This window comes from Ranitomeya imitator, chromosome 3 (genome assembly GCF_032444005.1).
Source record: "Ranitomeya imitator isolate aRanImi1 chromosome 3, aRanImi1.pri, whole genome shotgun sequence".
NCBI classification, from domain to species: domain Eukaryota; kingdom Metazoa; phylum Chordata; class Amphibia; order Anura; family Dendrobatidae; genus Ranitomeya; species Ranitomeya imitator.
Window position 1 is genome coordinate 308,051,293 of NC_091284.1, and position 17,692 is coordinate 308,068,984.

At 43.0% G+C, this 17,692-nt stretch overlaps 1 protein-coding gene across 1 annotated transcript in view; it reads left to right on the forward strand.

Annotated features, from left to right (window-relative positions):
* ITPR3 (inositol 1,4,5-trisphosphate receptor type 3) overlaps positions 1 to 17,692 on the forward strand; it is a 544,758-nt gene that overhangs the window by 409,650 nt on the left and 117,416 nt on the right. Inside the window, exons 51-54 of the mRNA XM_069756594.1 lie at positions 1,494 to 1,658; positions 2,556 to 2,736; positions 2,937 to 3,044; positions 6,884 to 7,005. Coding sequence (XP_069612695.1) covers positions 1,494 to 1,658; positions 2,556 to 2,736; positions 2,937 to 3,044; positions 6,884 to 7,005 — 576 coding nt within the window. The remainder of the gene's footprint in view (positions 1 to 1,493; positions 1,659 to 2,555; positions 2,737 to 2,936; positions 3,045 to 6,883; positions 7,006 to 17,692) is intronic.

Sequence of the window (17,692 nt, forward strand, 5' to 3'; positions counted from 1 at the left end):
ATCATCCATTTGGTATAATTGGTTAGTTATACACCTGACAATAATCCTACAAAATCCCTGACTTTGTGCAAGTATACCTGGAAGAACTGATGCTGTTTCAAAGGTAAAGGGTGGTCACAGCAAATATTAATGTTATTTAGATTTCTCTTTTGCTCATTCACTTTGCCATTTGTTAAATGATAACAATAAACTGTTAAGACTTTTGTCTTTTAAAGCATTTTTACTTTGCAGCAGCTTTGCACACCTGCTTAAGACTTTTGCACAGAACAGTATATCTCATGTTATACATGTTTTTGAAGCGGCATTTTGTATAGAAAAGTGCATTGTGCTGTGTATTCCAATACAATTAAATAAACTGTATGTAGACACACATCTGCTAAATGGAAGACAATACTTTTGGCTCAAGTTGTAATCTATAAGAATATGAAAGTATATAATGAGAAAAGCTCCTGAAGCAGAACTTAAGGTACTGTCACACTAGACGATATCGCTAGCGATCCGTGACGTTACAGCGTCCTCGCTAGCGATATCGTCCAGTGTGACAGGCAGCAGCGATCAGGCCCCTGCTGGGAGATCGCTGGTCGGGGAAGAAAGTCCAGAACTTTATTTCGTCGCTGGACTCCCCGTAGACATCGCTGAATCGGCGTGTGTGACACCGATTCAGCGATGTATTTGCTGGTAACCAGGGTAAACATCGGGTAACTAAGCGCAGGGCCGCGCTTAGTAACCAGATGTTTACCCTGGTTACCATCCTAAAAGTAAAAAAACAAACACTACATACTTACCTACAGCCGTCTGTCCTCCAGCGCTGTGCTCTGCACTCCTCCTGCTCTGGCTGTGAGCGTCGGTCAGCCGGAAAGCAGAGCGGTGACGTCACCGCTCTGCTTTCTGGCTGCCCGGCGCTCACAGCCAGACCAGAGAAGCAGAGCGCCGAGGACAGACAGCAGAAGGGAAGTATGTAGCGTTTGTTTTTTTACTTTTTAGGATGGTAACCAGGGTAAACATCGGGTTACTAAGCGCGGCCCTGCGCTTAGTTACCCGATGTTTACCCTGGTTACCGGGGACCTCGGGATCGTTGGTCGCTGGAGAGCTGTCTGTGTGACAGCTCTCCAGCGACCAAACAGCGACGCTGCAGCGATCCGGAACGTTGTCGGTATCGCTGCAGCGTCGCTATGTGTGACGGTACCTTTAGACAAAGTCTGATTGGAAATTCTGATATCCTTGGGACTTCTCAGGGAGTTCTAAGGATATCATCCACCAAAAAGTACAGTGAATACAGGAAAGGACGCTGTTACTTTGTCATGTAGATAGCGTTAGTTGTTAGGATTCTGTAGTGCCGCCCTCACAACTGATGTTATCTATCTCGTGACAAAGCATCAGTGTCATTTCTGCATCTTTTTCCTAGAATACTGTGTAGCCCCTCCTGCATGTGAAATAAGTCCTGTACATTTTCTCCTGATCACAACTTATACCTTTTTTTCTATTCTCAACAGCTGACGAACAAAATAGTTTTTGTTGTTAGTTTTGTGGGTAATCGAGGAACCTTTATCCGTGGCTATAAGGCCATGATAATGGATATGGAGTTTCTCTATCATGTCGCATACATTATTACTAGTTTCCTGGGAATCTTCGCTCATGAACTGTTTTATAGCATCTTGGTAAGTGACTACATACAAGCATGGCTATTTTATTTGCTTAAGCTTTATGATCTACATACAAACATGGCAATCCTATTGCTTAAGCCCTATGATCTTCAAACACACATGGCTATTATAATAGTTCAAGGGGTTGTCCCACTAACAAAATACATTTTAATTAAAAGATCTTGGAATAATAATAAGTTATACAATTGGATTGGTTAAAAAAAGTGCTCCTGTGCTGAGATAATCTTATAAATGTGTGCCTGCTATGTAAGTGTCTTACGCCTCCTCCACTTTCCAGGTGTCGTGGAATGTGCCGATCATGAACTGGAGCAGCTCTGCATGATGGGACACAGCTATTACACACTACACAGCAGGGACACATTTATTACATTATCTTTGCACAGGAACATTTTTAATACATCCAATTGTGAAACATTATTATTCTTAGATTTGTTGATTAAATGTACTTTGTTTAAAGGACAATCCCTTTAATGCTTAGGCTAAATATTCCAGACCTGTTCTTGTACAATAAAGCATGTGTGTGTTGCTCCTGATCTAGAAACACATAGTGAGGTTTAAACAGTTCAGCACCAGCGCTGCAGCACAGATCATGGAATAGTCTGTACAACTGTTTTCTTTCACTGAAGAACTCTGCTTGTTCCTGTAAATGCTTTTCTATTAAGCAATCCTACTCTACTATTCAAAAACCTAGTAATGTTGCCTTTGGGACTCCATAAAGCAGCTGAAAGAATCAAAAGTCACTAAAAGAAAGCTGCACATGGATGCCAAGCAGAAAAACAAATTAAAGTCAACTTCAAGATTAGAGAATAAGTTGTATTGTGTTTTGTTTGATTTTCAATTTGTTGCTATTTTAATATGACTTAGCTTCCTCCTAATTTCTTTCACCTTAAGCTTTTTGACCTGATATATCGTGAAGAGACGCTATTTAATGTAATAAAGAGTGTAACACGAAATGGCCGGTCGATTCTCCTCACTGCCTTGCTTGCCCTGATCCTGGTCTACCTCTTCTCCATTGTGGGCTTCCTCTTCTTGAAAGATGACTTCATTATGGAAGTGGATCGGCTTCCCCAGGGTAGGCAGTAGAGTAAATCGCATTTCTGTAGTGCAGAAGGAAAGCCATAGTATGTGATTAGTATTTTACCATTGATTTTTTTTTACTGGTCAATCTAAATTCTTTATTCAGGAAAGTTGTTGTTATGCATTATAAATGACTGCATCTTAGTCTGATGGACTATAAAATGGAAGTAGCTCAATTGTCCTGTTTCTCTACAGCTCCCCCCACTATGGCTCACTCAATGGGATCTAGCTCTTTTGCAGAATACTGTCAGAAGGACCAAGCTGACTGCATGTCTGAGGTTACAGTACTTGATCACACTAAAGGTGAATAGACGGGAATGGTGATGGGTTGTATCTGCTATAAACATGTTATTGCATACTTTGTCTTGGTTCAACAATCACCATTACCTTACACTTGCAATATGCCTCAGTGTCTTTCCTTTCAGCATCTTAGTAATTTTCCCTAGACACAGTGGAAACTATTTATTTGGTGTGTGCACACTCCCTAACTGCAAACTGTGTAGAACATTGTACACTTGTAAAGTAAAATGTGAAAGTAAAGTATGTTCCTTACCGAAACTAGTGATATATTTTGCAGAAGCAGAAGTAGCAATATATACAACTCTGACAAAAAATTAAGAGACCACCACATCAAAACCCTGTCATGGGCAGCCCAATCTCCAGACCTGAACCCCATTAAAAACATCTGGAATGTAATCAAGAGGATGATGGAAAGTCACAAGCCATCAAACAAAGAAGAACTGCTTACATTTTTGCGCCAGAAGCAGTGTGAAAGACTGGTGGAAAGCATGCCAAGACGCATGAAAGCTGTGATTAAAATAATGGTTATTCCACAAAATATTGATTTCTGAACTCTTCCTGAGTTAAAACATTAGTATTGTTGTTTCTAAATGATTATGAACTTGTTTTCTTTGCTTTATTTGAGGTCTGAAAGCACGTTTTTTTTTTTCTATTTTGACGATTTCTCCATTTCAGAAAAAAAGCCCTATATTCAAACATCCCACATGAAGATGGACTATCTGCCTGCCAAACTGTCAGAGCTGTTTATCTACAACGCGTAAGAACTGCTATGGGCAGCAATATGGCACCCCAGTATGCCAACCTTTTCATGGCTAAACTGGAAAATGACTTTTTAGCATCCTGCTACATCAAACCCTTGGCTTATTTCTGTTATATCGATTACATCTTAATAATCTGGACTGAGTCTGAACAAGAGCTTCTAAAATTCCATGACAAATTTAATACATTTCACCCCACAATAAACCTGGACCATTCAAAAACGGAAATCAACTTTCTGGATACACCATAAAAAAATCTAAATGGTTCAATTCAGACATTGGTGTCCACATACCTCAGATGGGACAGTTTCCTTCTGAAACACATTAAAAAGTCCATCATCTAGAGCCAGGCCCTTAGATATAATTGTATCTCTTCTGTTGTGAATTCAGCTTTTGGGCTTCCTCCGGTGTTGTAGAGGGTAATGCAGTTGTGCCTGGATTGCAGGAGTGGACATGTGTATCTACTAATTGCAGGACTGACTGGGGTATATAGCTTTGCAGGATCCTTTAATCAGTGCCAGTTGTCCATTGTTCTTGAAGGATTCACTTCCCTGCTGGTCTCTCCAGTTTGCTGTGTTTTCTACAAAGATAAATCCTGGCTTTTGTTTTTGCTGTCCACCTGCAGTGGACTTTATAGTTCTGTGCATTTTCATGTTTTTGTCTTGTCCAGCTTGGTCTGTGAATGATTTTTTGCAGCCCAGCTATTTCTCTGGAGATGCAGATATACCCCCCATGTCTTTAGTCAGATGTGGTGATTCGTATTTTCTGTGGTGGATATTTTCTAGTGTTTTTATACTGACCGCATAGTACTCTGTTCTATTCTTTTTAGCTAGTATGGCCTCCTATGCTAAAATCTAATTTCATATCTACGTATGTTATTTCCCTCTCCTCTCACAGTCAATGTTTGTGGGGGGCTATCTATCCTTTGGGGATTTTCTCTGAGGCAAGATAGGTTTCCTGTTTCTGTCTTTAGGGGTAGTTAGATCTTAGGCTGTGCCGAGGGGTCTAGGGTGTGTTAGGTACCCCCCACGGCTGCTTTTAGTTGCGCTGCTAGGTTCAGGGTTTGCGGTCAGTACAGGGACCACATTCTCCAGAGTACGTCTCATGCTGCTCCAAGGCCACCAGATCATAACACTCTTCCTGCCCAACAGATTGAGATGAACACTTAACATATATTAAAAAGACATTTTTAAAACAAGGCTAGCACCCAACCTCCATTGATGATCAGATCATTAGAGCCACAAAGATCCCTAGAAGTCAATTACTTCAATACGGAGAAAAAGAGGAAAATAATCGTGTACCTCCGGTGGTGACCTACAACCCACAGCTTGAGGTACTGAGAAAAACTGCTAAAAAAACTTCACCAAATCTTACACAAGGATGACCAGCTAAAGACAATATTCAAAGATCCTCCCTTGCTGTGCTGCAGGCAACCTCTAAATTTAAGAAGCCTCATGATCCGAAATTTAATGCTCTCAGATACACCGAGAGAAACTTATTTGTGCAATGTGAAGAGCTGCAAAACCTGCTCTCACGTAGAGACCAAAGACTGGATACTGATTCTCAACACACAGCAGGACTGCAAGATTCCCGAGACATTCATATGTTGTTCTTACAATGTGGTGTATTTAATTCTGTGGACTATATGTCCTATTGGGGGCCTTTATGTGGGAGAAACAGGACAGAAACTGAGAGCAAGGATGAGGTCTCATCGCCACACAATTGCAGATAAAAAAAATAATAATAATAAAAAACATTTACCAGTGGCCAAACATTTCTGTAGTCCGGGACACAACATAAATAATATGAAAGTTGTCATATTAAAAGGCAATTTTAAATCACAAAAACATTGCAGGGTTTGGGAATACAAACATATCAGAGTCTTTGATTACATCTACACAGGACTAAATCTGCCAGATTTATGACTCACTACGGAATCTGAGGAATCTGCTACATAGACATTGAGGGAACCATGCCTCTGATCTTACTTGGATATTGGGACTATAAAATTTTCACATCACTAATCTAGTCCAGTTAGGGATTCATTCTCTGAGCTCAATTTGATTGTTTATTCAAAGGTTCATTTATTATTCATACCCTTCATTTTTTTTTGCTGTTTGTTTGTGCATATATTTGTGTTTCTTCAGAAACTTTGTTATACCATGCCTGCCTGAGGAAGGGACCTAAGAAGTCCCAAAAGTTTGCTTTGTAACATGATTTATTTTATTTTTGTTAGCCATTAAAATGTATCATAACTACAAGATTATCTTGTTTTTCAACACTGAGAGCATTAGAAAGAGGAAGCTATCACCAGCTGCCATCAGATAAATGAGGGGGCAACAGTCAAAACCCATGATTGTTTGTACAGTGAGGGTATGTCCACTCTTTTACCAGCAGAAAACTATTCAAGAAAACACTGTGTTTTTCCTGAAATGTCTTTTTGGTGTCATTGTGGTTGCTGCTGACGCTTCTTGTTAACCTGTGCAGATATAACATAGCCACTGAAAAATGGTCAGGTCAGTTCTTTTAACCACTCTACGTCTTTGAATGTGTGAAGTGGTTAAAAGAAACATTTGATTATTCTTTTTTCCACTTTGACAACAAAAGGACTTGACCAAACAAATCTTTTGATTACTCATACTTTCATGTTGAATTGTATTTTGCTGTCCTATAAGACTTCAGCATAGCATGGTGGGTCATTGGTAAACATCCCATGATTGTCAAATCTTAGATCCCGAAGCTGTAATTCACTTTGCCATCTGAAGTGCTAAATAGGATGTTCAATCCATACAAAAGTTATGTTGCTATCATTGAGAAGGTCATGCAAAAGTTACATCAAATGGAGGCATTTCCTGTTGTCATTTTCACAACGATTGCCTCAGCAACGTAGAAATATTAAATACAATATCTATTAGTTAACAAAATTTGATACTTTTTTAAGTACTTAATCTAAGTTCTGATTTACTAATATATTGCCATTTTCATATTCTAAAATTAAAATCTTTTTTTATAAACTAAACTAACTGCTTATGTAAATTTACATTTGATATATATTTTTTTTCATCTACATTTCAATCTCTTTAGATGAAGATGATGACACGGAGAGAGCCTGTGATACACTGCTCATGTGCATTCTAACCGTTCTTAATCATGGGTTGCGGAACGGAGGAGGTGTTGGAGACATTTTGAGAAAACCTTCTAAAGAAGTGAGTAAGAAAGTCAGAATTCTTTATAAATAGGGGTTTACTTTATTTACTTATTTTTATTTTTTTATTACAAATTGAATGTTTAATTAAAAAAAATACATTTCATAAAATATATATTTATATACAGTGGGGAAAATAGGTATTTGATACACTGCCGATTTTGCAAGTTTTTCCACCTACAAACAATGGAAAGGTCTGTAATTTTTATCATAGGTATTGTTAGGGCTGGGAGAACGCACCGAGGAAATAGTGAGATGATATTTGGTGCATTCGCAGCCCGGGGTCCACCGTGCAGGAAAGAACCTGCTGCTGGCAAATGGCAGCACTATATGGCGTAGAAGCGAACTCTGTTACTTCACAGAGTCGCCTATAAAGAAAGCACTGTGTCCTGTTTAGCTCACAGGAGTACACAGCAACTGCTGAGCAGATAGCAGTTTGTGGTCCCGCAGTCAAAGAGGCAATCATACAATCTCCTCACCGGAGGAGCCGGTATTCTAGTGGCTTATTTCAGCCGGGGCCCTGAATATACACATGTATGACCATATTGGCGCAAAACTTATGACATGAATTGATACTAGCGCATGGCCGTGCAAACCTTTTATAGCTACAGCAAGTACAGGACCTTCCCAGAAGGACCAATGGGAGGCTGCCACAGAAGTTGAGCAACTTCAGGACCTTCCTAGAGGACCAATGGGATTTGCTGCAGTATCTAAGCATGTGACCCTTGATCTCCAACGAGACATCTTACCCTGGGCATGCTCAGAAGGGGAAAAGTAGGACTTAGTCCCAAAAACGTCTGCTCGCACTGTACTGGTTACAGTGGCAGAAGCTGGAAAGGCAGCAGTAACCCTTTGCACAGAGTCAGACTGAGCGAGACTCTGGGACCGACGTCTCCACTGAGCAGGCTCCACTGTGGCAGGAGAAGAATGGGAGACCGCAGCAGAGATTCCCCCTGTGAAGAGGCGGGAATTCGATCCCTAACAGGTATACGTCAACTGAGACAGAACCTTAAAAAAATCCAGAAAACCGCATTGTATGATTTTTACATAATTTAGGCTAGTTTCACATTTGCGTTTAAAACGCATCTGCAGGTGGTGAAAAAAACGCATGTAAACGCGTACAAACGCTGCATTTTTTTAGACGCATGCGTTTTCGTATGCGGTAAAAAAAACGCCACGTTTTTACGCGTTTGCATGCGTTTTTTCCTGCGTTTGCGTTTTTGATACGCATGATGAGAAATTTCACAAGAGAAAAATCAAGATCCAGACACCGCCAATGGGACTACAGAGGGCATGTGACATGACTCTGTGGACCAAAATATGGAAACGCAAAAAATATTTTTTGGAATAAAAAGCGTCTTTAGTGTGTGACAGCTGCCAATCATAAAAATCAACTAGAAAACCCACTATAAATAGAAATGGCTAGGGGTAGGGTTAGGGTTTGGATCCCTAGGGTTAGGGGTAGGGTTATGGTTTGGATCCCTTTATCACCTTGATGGTGGGGGGTGGCTTATCAGTGTGACTAGTTTTTTTCTATTGAAGCGCATGCGTTTAAAAACGCAACCAAACGCATGTGCTTAAAAACGTATGCGTTTACATAGACAGCAATACGTTTTTTTGCCGCAAAAAAACGCATGCTTTTTTTGCGGCAAAAAACGCCTCGAGTAATTACTACATGTTGCATTTCCGCAAAAAAACGCAAGCATAGAAACAACGCTAGCGTCGCCAAACGCGTACAAAAAAAAGCATGCGTTTTTAATGTTAAATATAGGGGAAAAAAACGCATGTGTTTATATGCGTTTAAACGCAGCGGCAAAAAACGCAAATGTGAAACCAGCCTAACTTGCTTTGTATTGCATGAAATAAGTATTTGATATAATAGAAAGCAGAGCTTAAATTTTATTACAGAAACCTTTGTTTTTAATTACAGCAGTCAAACATTTCCTGTTGTTCTTGATCAAGTTTTGACACACTGCAGCAGGGATTTTGTACCACTCATCTATACAAATCTTCTCCAGATCTTTCAGGTTTTGGGGCTGTCACTGGGCAACATTGAGTTTTAGCTCCCTTCAAAGATTTTCTATTGCGTTCAGGTCTAGAGACTGTCTAGACCACTCCAGGACCTTGAAATGCTTCTTAGGGAGCCACTGCTTAGTTGCTCTGTCTGTGTGTTTCGGTTCATTGTCATGTTGGAAGACCCAGTCACAACCCATCTTCAATACTCTTACTGAGGGAAGGAGATTGTTGGCCAAAATCTTGCGATACATGACCCCCATTCATCCTTCCATCAATACGGTGCAGTCCTCTTGTCATCATTGCAGAAAAGCACCCCCAAAGTATGATGTTTCCCTCCTTTAGTGGAGTTGATACTAAAAAGTTAAATTTTGGTCTCATCTGACCACATGACCTTTTCCAATGCCTCCTCTGTATCATCCAGATGGTCATTGGTGAATATCAAAAGGGCCTGGACATGTACTGGCGTGAGCAGGGGTAACTTGAGCTCTCTGCACGATTGTGATCCATGACGGCGTAGTGTATCACTAATAGTAATGTTTGAGACTGAGGTCTCTTCATGTCATCGACCATGTCCTCCCGTGTAGTTCTGGGCTGACTCCTGATCTTTTTCAAAATCATCCTTACCCTATGAGGCAAGATCTTGCATGGAGCCCCAGACCGAGGAAGATTGACAGTCATTTTGTGTTTCTTCCATTTTCTCGTAATTGTTGAAACAGATGTTGCCTTCTAAGCTGCTTGCCTATTGTCCTGTAGCACATTCAAGCCGTTTGCAGGTCTATCATTTTGTCTCTGGTGTCCTTAGACAGCTATTTGGTCTTGGCCATGGTGGAGAGGTTGGAGTGTGATTGATTATGTAAACATGTGTCTTCTATACAGTTAACGAGTTCAAACAGGTACAATTGATACAAGTAATGAGTGTAGAATAGCAGGGATTCTTATAGAAAAACTAATAGGTCTGTGTGAGCCAGAATTTTTGCTGGTATATTTATTTTCCTACTGTGTGTGTGTGTGTGTGTATATCTTAATATATACTTACCTTGTAATGTCTTCACATCCTGTTCCGTCCAGATGTGTCCGGACCCCAGAATTCCAAGCGGCGGAAGTTCACCGACCGCCGTATAAGGACACCCAAGTGATGGGTGTCTCAATATGGAAACTGCTAGTGGTACCAGCCTCTTGCGTGGTACCACCAGCGGAACACCGTCGCACCACACACACACACACTGTATACACCTTACAGCTCAAACGGGACAGCACATGAGGGGAGAACACAGCACAGGAAGGAGAAAGACAGCAGACAAGGGGGAATGGCACATAGGATAGACGGGTCAAAGAAGAGAGCACAGACGGGAGAAGTCATCACATGGGGAAAGAGAGAGTGGATACGTCGGTGAGCACGTTGGGGGAGAGGTTCTCAACGCTGCAAAGCCTGCCCCAATCGTGACATTACCGTCCTCCATCTAGTGTATATATATACCGGTACCGGTGAATTTCAAAAATAAAAATAGATGCTCCATACCGTTCATTATTGCCCCATAATAATAATCTTTTTTTTTTTTTAATAATCTTTATTTTTATATATATATAAGATGCTCCATATAAAGCTGTGCCACATATAATGCTGCATACCGTTCATTATTGCCCCATAGATGCTCTGTATGAAGCTGTGCCACATATAATGCTGCATACCGTTCATTATTGCCCTATAGAAGCTCCTTATAAAGCTGTGCCACATATATGCTCTGCACCGTTCATTATTGCCTCATAGAAAGCTGTGCCATATAAAGCTGTGCCATATAGAATGCTCTGCACCGTTCATCATTGCCCCATAGATGTGCCATATAAAGCTGTGCCATATAGAATGCTCTGCACCATTCATTATTGCCCCATAGATGCGCCTTATAAAGCTCTGCCATATAGTGCTCTGCACCGTTCATTTGTACCCCATAGATGCTCCTTATAAAGCTCTGCCATATAGTGCTCTGCACCATTCATTTGTGCCCCATAGATGTGCCATAGAAAGCTCTGCCATATAGTGCTCTGCACCGTTCATTTGTGCCCCATAGATGCTCCTTATAAAGCTCTGCCATATAATGCTCTGCACCGTTCATTTGTGCCCCATAGATGCTCCTTATAAAGCTCTGCCATATAGTGCTCTGCACCATTCATTTGTGCCCCATAGATGCTCCTTATAAAGCTGTGCTACCGGTATATATAATGCTGCAATAAAAAAAAAATGCCATACTCGCCTCTCTTGCTTGCAGCTCCCGGCTTCTTGTCCCGACGTCTCTCCGCTCTGACTGTTCAGGCAGAGGGCGCCGTGCACACTATATGCGTCATCGCGCCCTCTGACCTGCACAGTCAGTGCGGAGAGACGCCGGGAAGATGGAGCGGCGCCTGGCGGGTGGAACGCGGACAGGTGAATATGTAATACTTACCTGCACCCGGCGTCTCACTCCTTCTCCCGGACAGCTGGTCTTCGGTGCCGCAGCTTCTTCCTCTGTCAGCGGTCACCGTTACCGCTGATTAGAGAAATGAATATGCGGCTCCACCCCTATGGGAGTGGAGTCCATATTCATTTCTCTAATGAGCGGTCCCACGTGACCGCTGAACAGGGGAAGAGCTGCGGCACCCGAAGACCGTGGGACTGCAGGGACAGCGCCAGGATCGCCGGGTCTAAGTGAGTATGCCTCAGCCCTCTCTCCCCCTCACCCGCCGACCCCACCGCCGACCGTGACTCGAGTATAAGCCGAGAGGGGCACTTTTAGCCCAAAAATTTGGGCTGAAAATCTCGGCTTATACTCGAGTATATACGGTGTATATATATATATATATATATATATATACAGTACAGTCTAAAAGTTTGGACACACCTTCTCATTTAAAGATTTTTCTGTATTTTCATGACTATGAAAATTGTACATTCACACTGTAGGCATCAAAACTATGAATTAACACATGTGGAATTATATACTTAACAAACAAGTGTGAAACAACTGAAATTATGTCTTATATTATAGGTTCTTCAAAGTAGCCACCTTTTGCATTGATGACTGCTTTTCACACTTTTGGCATTCTCTTGATGAGCTTCAAGAGGTAGTCCCCCGGAATGGTCTTCCAACAATCTTGAAGGAGTTCCCAGAGATGCTTAGCACTAGTTGGCCTTTTTTGCCTTCACTCTGCGGTCCAGCTCACCCCAAACCATCTCGATTGGGTTCAGGTCTGGTGACTGTGGAGGCCATGTCATCTGGCGTAGCACCCCATCACTCTCCTTCTTTGTCAAATAGCCCTTACATAGCCTGGAGGTGTGTTTGGGGTCATTGTCTTGTTGAAAAATAAATGATGGTCCAGCTAAATGCAAACCGGATGGAATAGCATGCCGCGGCAAGATGCTGTGGTAGCCATGCTGGTTCAGGATGCCTTCAATTTTGAATAAATCCCCAACAGTGTCACCAGCAAAGCACCCCCACGCCATCACACCTCCTCCTCCATGCTTCATGGTGGGAACCATGTTGTGGATTCTGTTTTTGGGCTCCCTCTGGTGGTTACAGATGGTACTGGGTGACTTGTGTTTTCTGCGGTCTCTGGTGTCCACCTGTTCTATCAGGATATGGGAGTTTCCTATTTAACCTGGCTTTCTTGTCATTTCCTCGCCGGCTATCAATGTAATCAGTGTGTCGTGTTACCTCTGCTTCCCGCTTCTGTAATCTTCAGGACAAGCTAAGTTTTTGATTTTCCTGTTCCACGTTTTGCTTAATTTTTGTCTTAGTCCAGCTTGCAGATATGTGATTCCTTTTTGCTGGTTGCTCTAGTGGGCTGATATTACTCCTCATGTTCCATGAGTTGGCACATGAGTTCAAGTAATTTCAGGATGGTTTTCTTTTTGTAGGGTTTTTCGCTGACCGCGCAGTTCACTTTTGTATCCTCTGCTATCTAGCTTTAGCGGGCCTCATTTTGCTGAATCTGTTTTCATAACTACATATGTGCTTTCCTCTCATTTCACCGTCATTACATGTGGGGGGCTGCTATTTCTGTGGGGTGTTTCTCTGGAGGCAAGAGAGGTCTGTGTTTCTTCTAATAGGGGAAGTTAGTCCTTCGGCTGGCGCGAGACGTCTAGGAATCATCGTAGGCACGTTCCCCGGCTACAGCTAGTTGTGTGTTTAGGTTCAGGATCGCGGTCAGCTCAGTTTCCATCACCCTAGAGCTTGTTTTGTTTTTTGTGCTTGTCCTTTTGTGATCCCCTGCCATTGGGATCATGACAGTATAGCCGGCCACAAAAGTGGTAATCGTATTGGCTGAAGTAGGAGGAAAAGTAGTCTGAGGAAGTTTGTTTTTTTTTTTTTTTTTTCCCCTCAGAGTTTGCTGCCTAGCCTTATTTGCAGCCTGGCTGCGTCTTACCTCCTCTTAATCCTTGAATGGCTCTGACCTCAGCTGTTTATCATGGACGTCCAGAGTTTGGCTTCCAGCCTGAATAATCTTGCTGCTAAGGTTCAAAATATACAAGATTTTGTTGTACATGCTCCTATGTCTAAACCTAGAATTCCTATCCCAGAGTTTTTTTCTGGAGATAGATCTCGTTTTCTGAATTTTAGGAACAATTGCAAGTTGTTTCTTTCTTTGAAATCTCGCTCCTCTGGAGACCCTGCTCAGCAAGTCAAAATTGTTATATCTTTCCTGCGGGGTGACCCTCAGAATTGGGCATTTGCATTGGCACCAGGGGATCCTGCGTTGCTCAATGTGGATGCGTTTTTTCTGGCATTGGGTTTGCTCTATGAGGAACCTAACCTAGAGATTCAGGCTGAAAAAGCTTTATTGGCTCTCTCTCAGGGGCAAGATGAAGCAGAAATATATTGTCAGAAATTTCGGAAATGGTCGGTGCTTACTCAGTGGAATGAGTGCGCCCTGGCTGCAAGATTCAGAGATGGCCTTTCTGAGGCCATTAAAGATGTTATGGTGGGGTTCCCTGCGCCTACAGGTCTGAATGAGTCTATGACTATGGCTATTCAGATTGATCGGCGTTTACGGGAGCGCAAACCTGTGCACCATTTAGCGGTGTCTTCTGAACAGGCACCTGAGACAATGCAATGTGATAGAATTCAGTCCAGAAGTGAACGGCAAAACTATAGGCGGAAAAATGGGTTGTGTTTTTATTGTGGTGATTCAGCTCATGTTATATCAGCATGCTCTAAACGCACAAAAAAGGTTGATAAGTCTGTTGCCATTAGTACTTTACAGTCTAAGTTCATTCTGTCTGTGACTCTGATTTGTTCATTATCAGCCATTTCCGTCGATGCCTATGTGGATTCAGGCGCTGCCCTGAGTCTTATGGATTGGTCATTTGCCAACCGCTGTGGGTTTAGTCTGGAGCCTCTGGAAGTCCCTATTCCTTTGAAAGGAATTGACTCTACACCTTTGGCTATGAACAAACCTCAGTACTGGACACAAGTGACCATGCGTATGACTCCCGTTCATCAGGAGGTGATTCGCTTCCTGGTACTGTATAATTTACATGATGTCTTAGTGCTTGGTCTGCCATGGTTGCAAACTCATAACCCAGTCTTGGACTGGAAAACGATGTCTGTGTTAAGCTGGGGATGTCAGGGGGTTCATGATGATGCACCTCCGATTTCTATCGCTTCATCTACTCCTTCTGAGGTTCCTGTATTTTTGTCTGATTATCGGGATGTTTTTGAGGAGCCTAAGCTCAATTCGCTTCCTCCTCACAGGGATTGCGATTGTGCTATAGATTTGATTCCTGGCAGTAAATTTCCTAAAGGACGTTTGTTCAATCTGTCAGTGCCAGAGCATACTGCTATGCGGGATTATGTTAAGGAGTCCTTGGAAAAGGGACATATCCGTCCATCTTCGTCCCCTTTGGGAGCAGGTTTTTTTTCGTGGCCAAAAAAGATGGTTCCTTGAGGCCTTGTATAGATTACCGTCTTTTGAATAAGATTACAGTCAAATATCAGTATCCTTTGCCATTGTTGACTGATTTGTTCGCTCGCATTAAGGGGGCTAAATGGTTCACTAAGATTGATCTTCGGGGTGCGTATAATCTTGTGCGGATAAAGCAGGGTGATGAGTGGAAAACCGCATTTAATACGCCTGAGGGCCATTTTGAGTATTTGGTGATGCCTTTTGGACTTTCTAATGCTCCTTCTGTCTTCCAGTCCTTTATGCACGATATTTTCCGTGAATATCTGGATAAATTTATGATTGTGTATTTGGATGATGTTTTGGTTTTTTCTGATGACTGGGAGTCCCATGTTCAGCAGGTCAGGAAGGTGTTTCAGGTCCTGCGGGCCAATTCTTTGTTTGTAAAAGGTTCAAAGTGTCTCTTTGGAGTCCAGAAGATTTCTTTTTTGGGGTATATTTTTTCCCCTTCTACTATTGAGATGGATCCCGTCAAGGTTCAGGCTATTTGTGACTGGACGCAGCCTACATCTCTTAAGAGTCTACAGAAGTTCTTGGGCTTTGCTAATTTTTGTCGTCGTTTCATAACTAATTTTTCTAGTGTTGTTAAGCCTTTGACGGATTTGACTAAGAAGGGTGCTGATGTTGCTGATTGGTCTCCTGCGGCTGTGGAGGCCTTTCAGGAACTTAAGCGCCGGTTTTCTTCTGCTCCTGTGTTGCGTCAGCCAGATGTTTCGCTTCCTTTTCAGGTTGAGGTTGATGCTTCCGAGATTGGAGCGGGGGCGGTTTTGTCGCAGAGAAGCTCCGATTGCTCAGTGATGAAGCCATGTGCGTTCTTTTCTAGAAAGTTTTCGCCCACTGAGCGGAATTATGATGTTGGTAATCGGGAGCTTTTGGCCATGAAGTGGGCATTTGAGGAGTGGCGTCATTGGCTTGAGGGTGCTAGACATCGTGTGGTGGTCTTGACTGATCACAAAAATCTGATTTACCTTGAGTCTGCCAAGCGTCTGAATCCTAGACAGGCTCGTTGGTCACTGTTTTTCTCCCGTTTCGATTTTGTGGTTTCATACCTGCCAGGTTCAAAGAATGTGAAGGCGGATGCTCTTTCTAGGAGTTTTGTGCCTGACTCCCCTGGAAATTCTGAGCCCACTGGTATCCTTAGGGATGGGGTGATTTTGTCGGCTGTCTCCCCAGACTTGCGACATGCTTTGCAGGAGTTTCAGGCGGATAAACCTGATCGTTGTCCGCCTGAAAGACTGTTTGTTCCGGATAATTGGACCAGTAGAGTCATCTCCGAGGTCCATTCTTCTGCGTTGGCAGGTCATCCTGGAATATTTGGTACTAGAGACTTGGTGGCCAGGTCTTTTTGGTGGCCTTCCTTGTCGAGGGATGTGCGTTCTTTTGTGCAGTCTTGTGAAGTTTGCGCTCAGGCTAAGCCTTGCTGTTCTCGGGCCAGTGGATTGTTGTCACCTTTGCCTATCCCGAAGAGGCCTTGGACGCACATTTCCATGGACTTTATTTCGGATCTCCCTGTCTCACAAAAAATGTCCGTCATCTGGGTTGTGTGTGACCGCTTTTCTAAGATGGTTCATCTGGTACCCTTGCCTAAGTTACCTTCCTCCTCTGAGTTGGTCCCTCTGTTTTTTCAGAACGTGGTTCGTTTGCATGGGATTCCGGAGAACATCGTTTCTGACAGGGGATCCCAGTTTGTGTCTAGATTTTGGCGGACGTTCTGTGCTAAGATGGGCATTGATTTGTCCTTTTCGTCTGCATTCCATCCTCAGACGAATGGCCAGACGGAACGAACTAATCGGACCTTGGAGGCTTGTTTAGGGTGTTTTGTTTCTGCTGATCAGGATGACTGGGTTACCTTTTTGCCGCTTGCCGAGTTTGCCCTTAATGATCGGGCTAGTTCTGCTACCTTGGTTTCTCCTTTCTTTTGTAATTCGGGGTTTCATCCTCGTTTTTCCTCTGGTCAGGTGGAGCCTTCTGATTGTCCTGGAGTGGACATGGTGGTGGATAGGTTGCATCAGATTTGGAGTCATGTGGTGGACAATTTGAAGTTGTCCCAGGAGAGGGCTCAGCAGTTTGCTAATCGCCGTCGCCGCGTGGGTCCTCGACTTCGTGTTGGGGACTTGGTGTGGTTGTCTTCTCGTTTTGTTCCTATGAAGGTCTCTTCTCCTAAGTTCAAGCCTCGGTTCATCGGTCCCTATAGGATCTTGGAAATTCTTAACCCTGTGTCGTTTCGTTTGGATCTCCCGGCATCGTTTGCTATTCATAATGTGTTCCATCGGTCGTTGTTGCGGAAGTATGAGGTACCTGTTGTTCCTTCGCTTGAACCTCCTGCTCCGGTGCTGGTGGAGGGAGAATTGGAGTATGTTGTGGAGAAGATCTTGGATTCTCATGTTTCCAGACGGAAACTCCAATATTTGGTCAAGTGGAAGGGTTATGGTCAGGAGGATAATTCTTGGGTGGTTGCCTCTGATGTTCATGCTGCTGATTTGGTCCGTGCATTTCATAGGGCTCATCCTGGTCGCCCTGGTGGTTCTCGTGAGGGTTCGGTGACCCCTCCTCAAGGGGGGGGTACTGTTGTGGATTCTGTTTTTGGGCTCCCTCTGGTGGTTACAGATGGTACTGGGTGACTTGTGTTTTCTGCGGTCTCTGGTGTCCACCTGTTCTATCAGGATATGGGAGTTTCCTATTTAACCTGGCTTTCTTGTCATTTCCTTGCCGGCTATCAATGTAATCAGTGTGTCGTG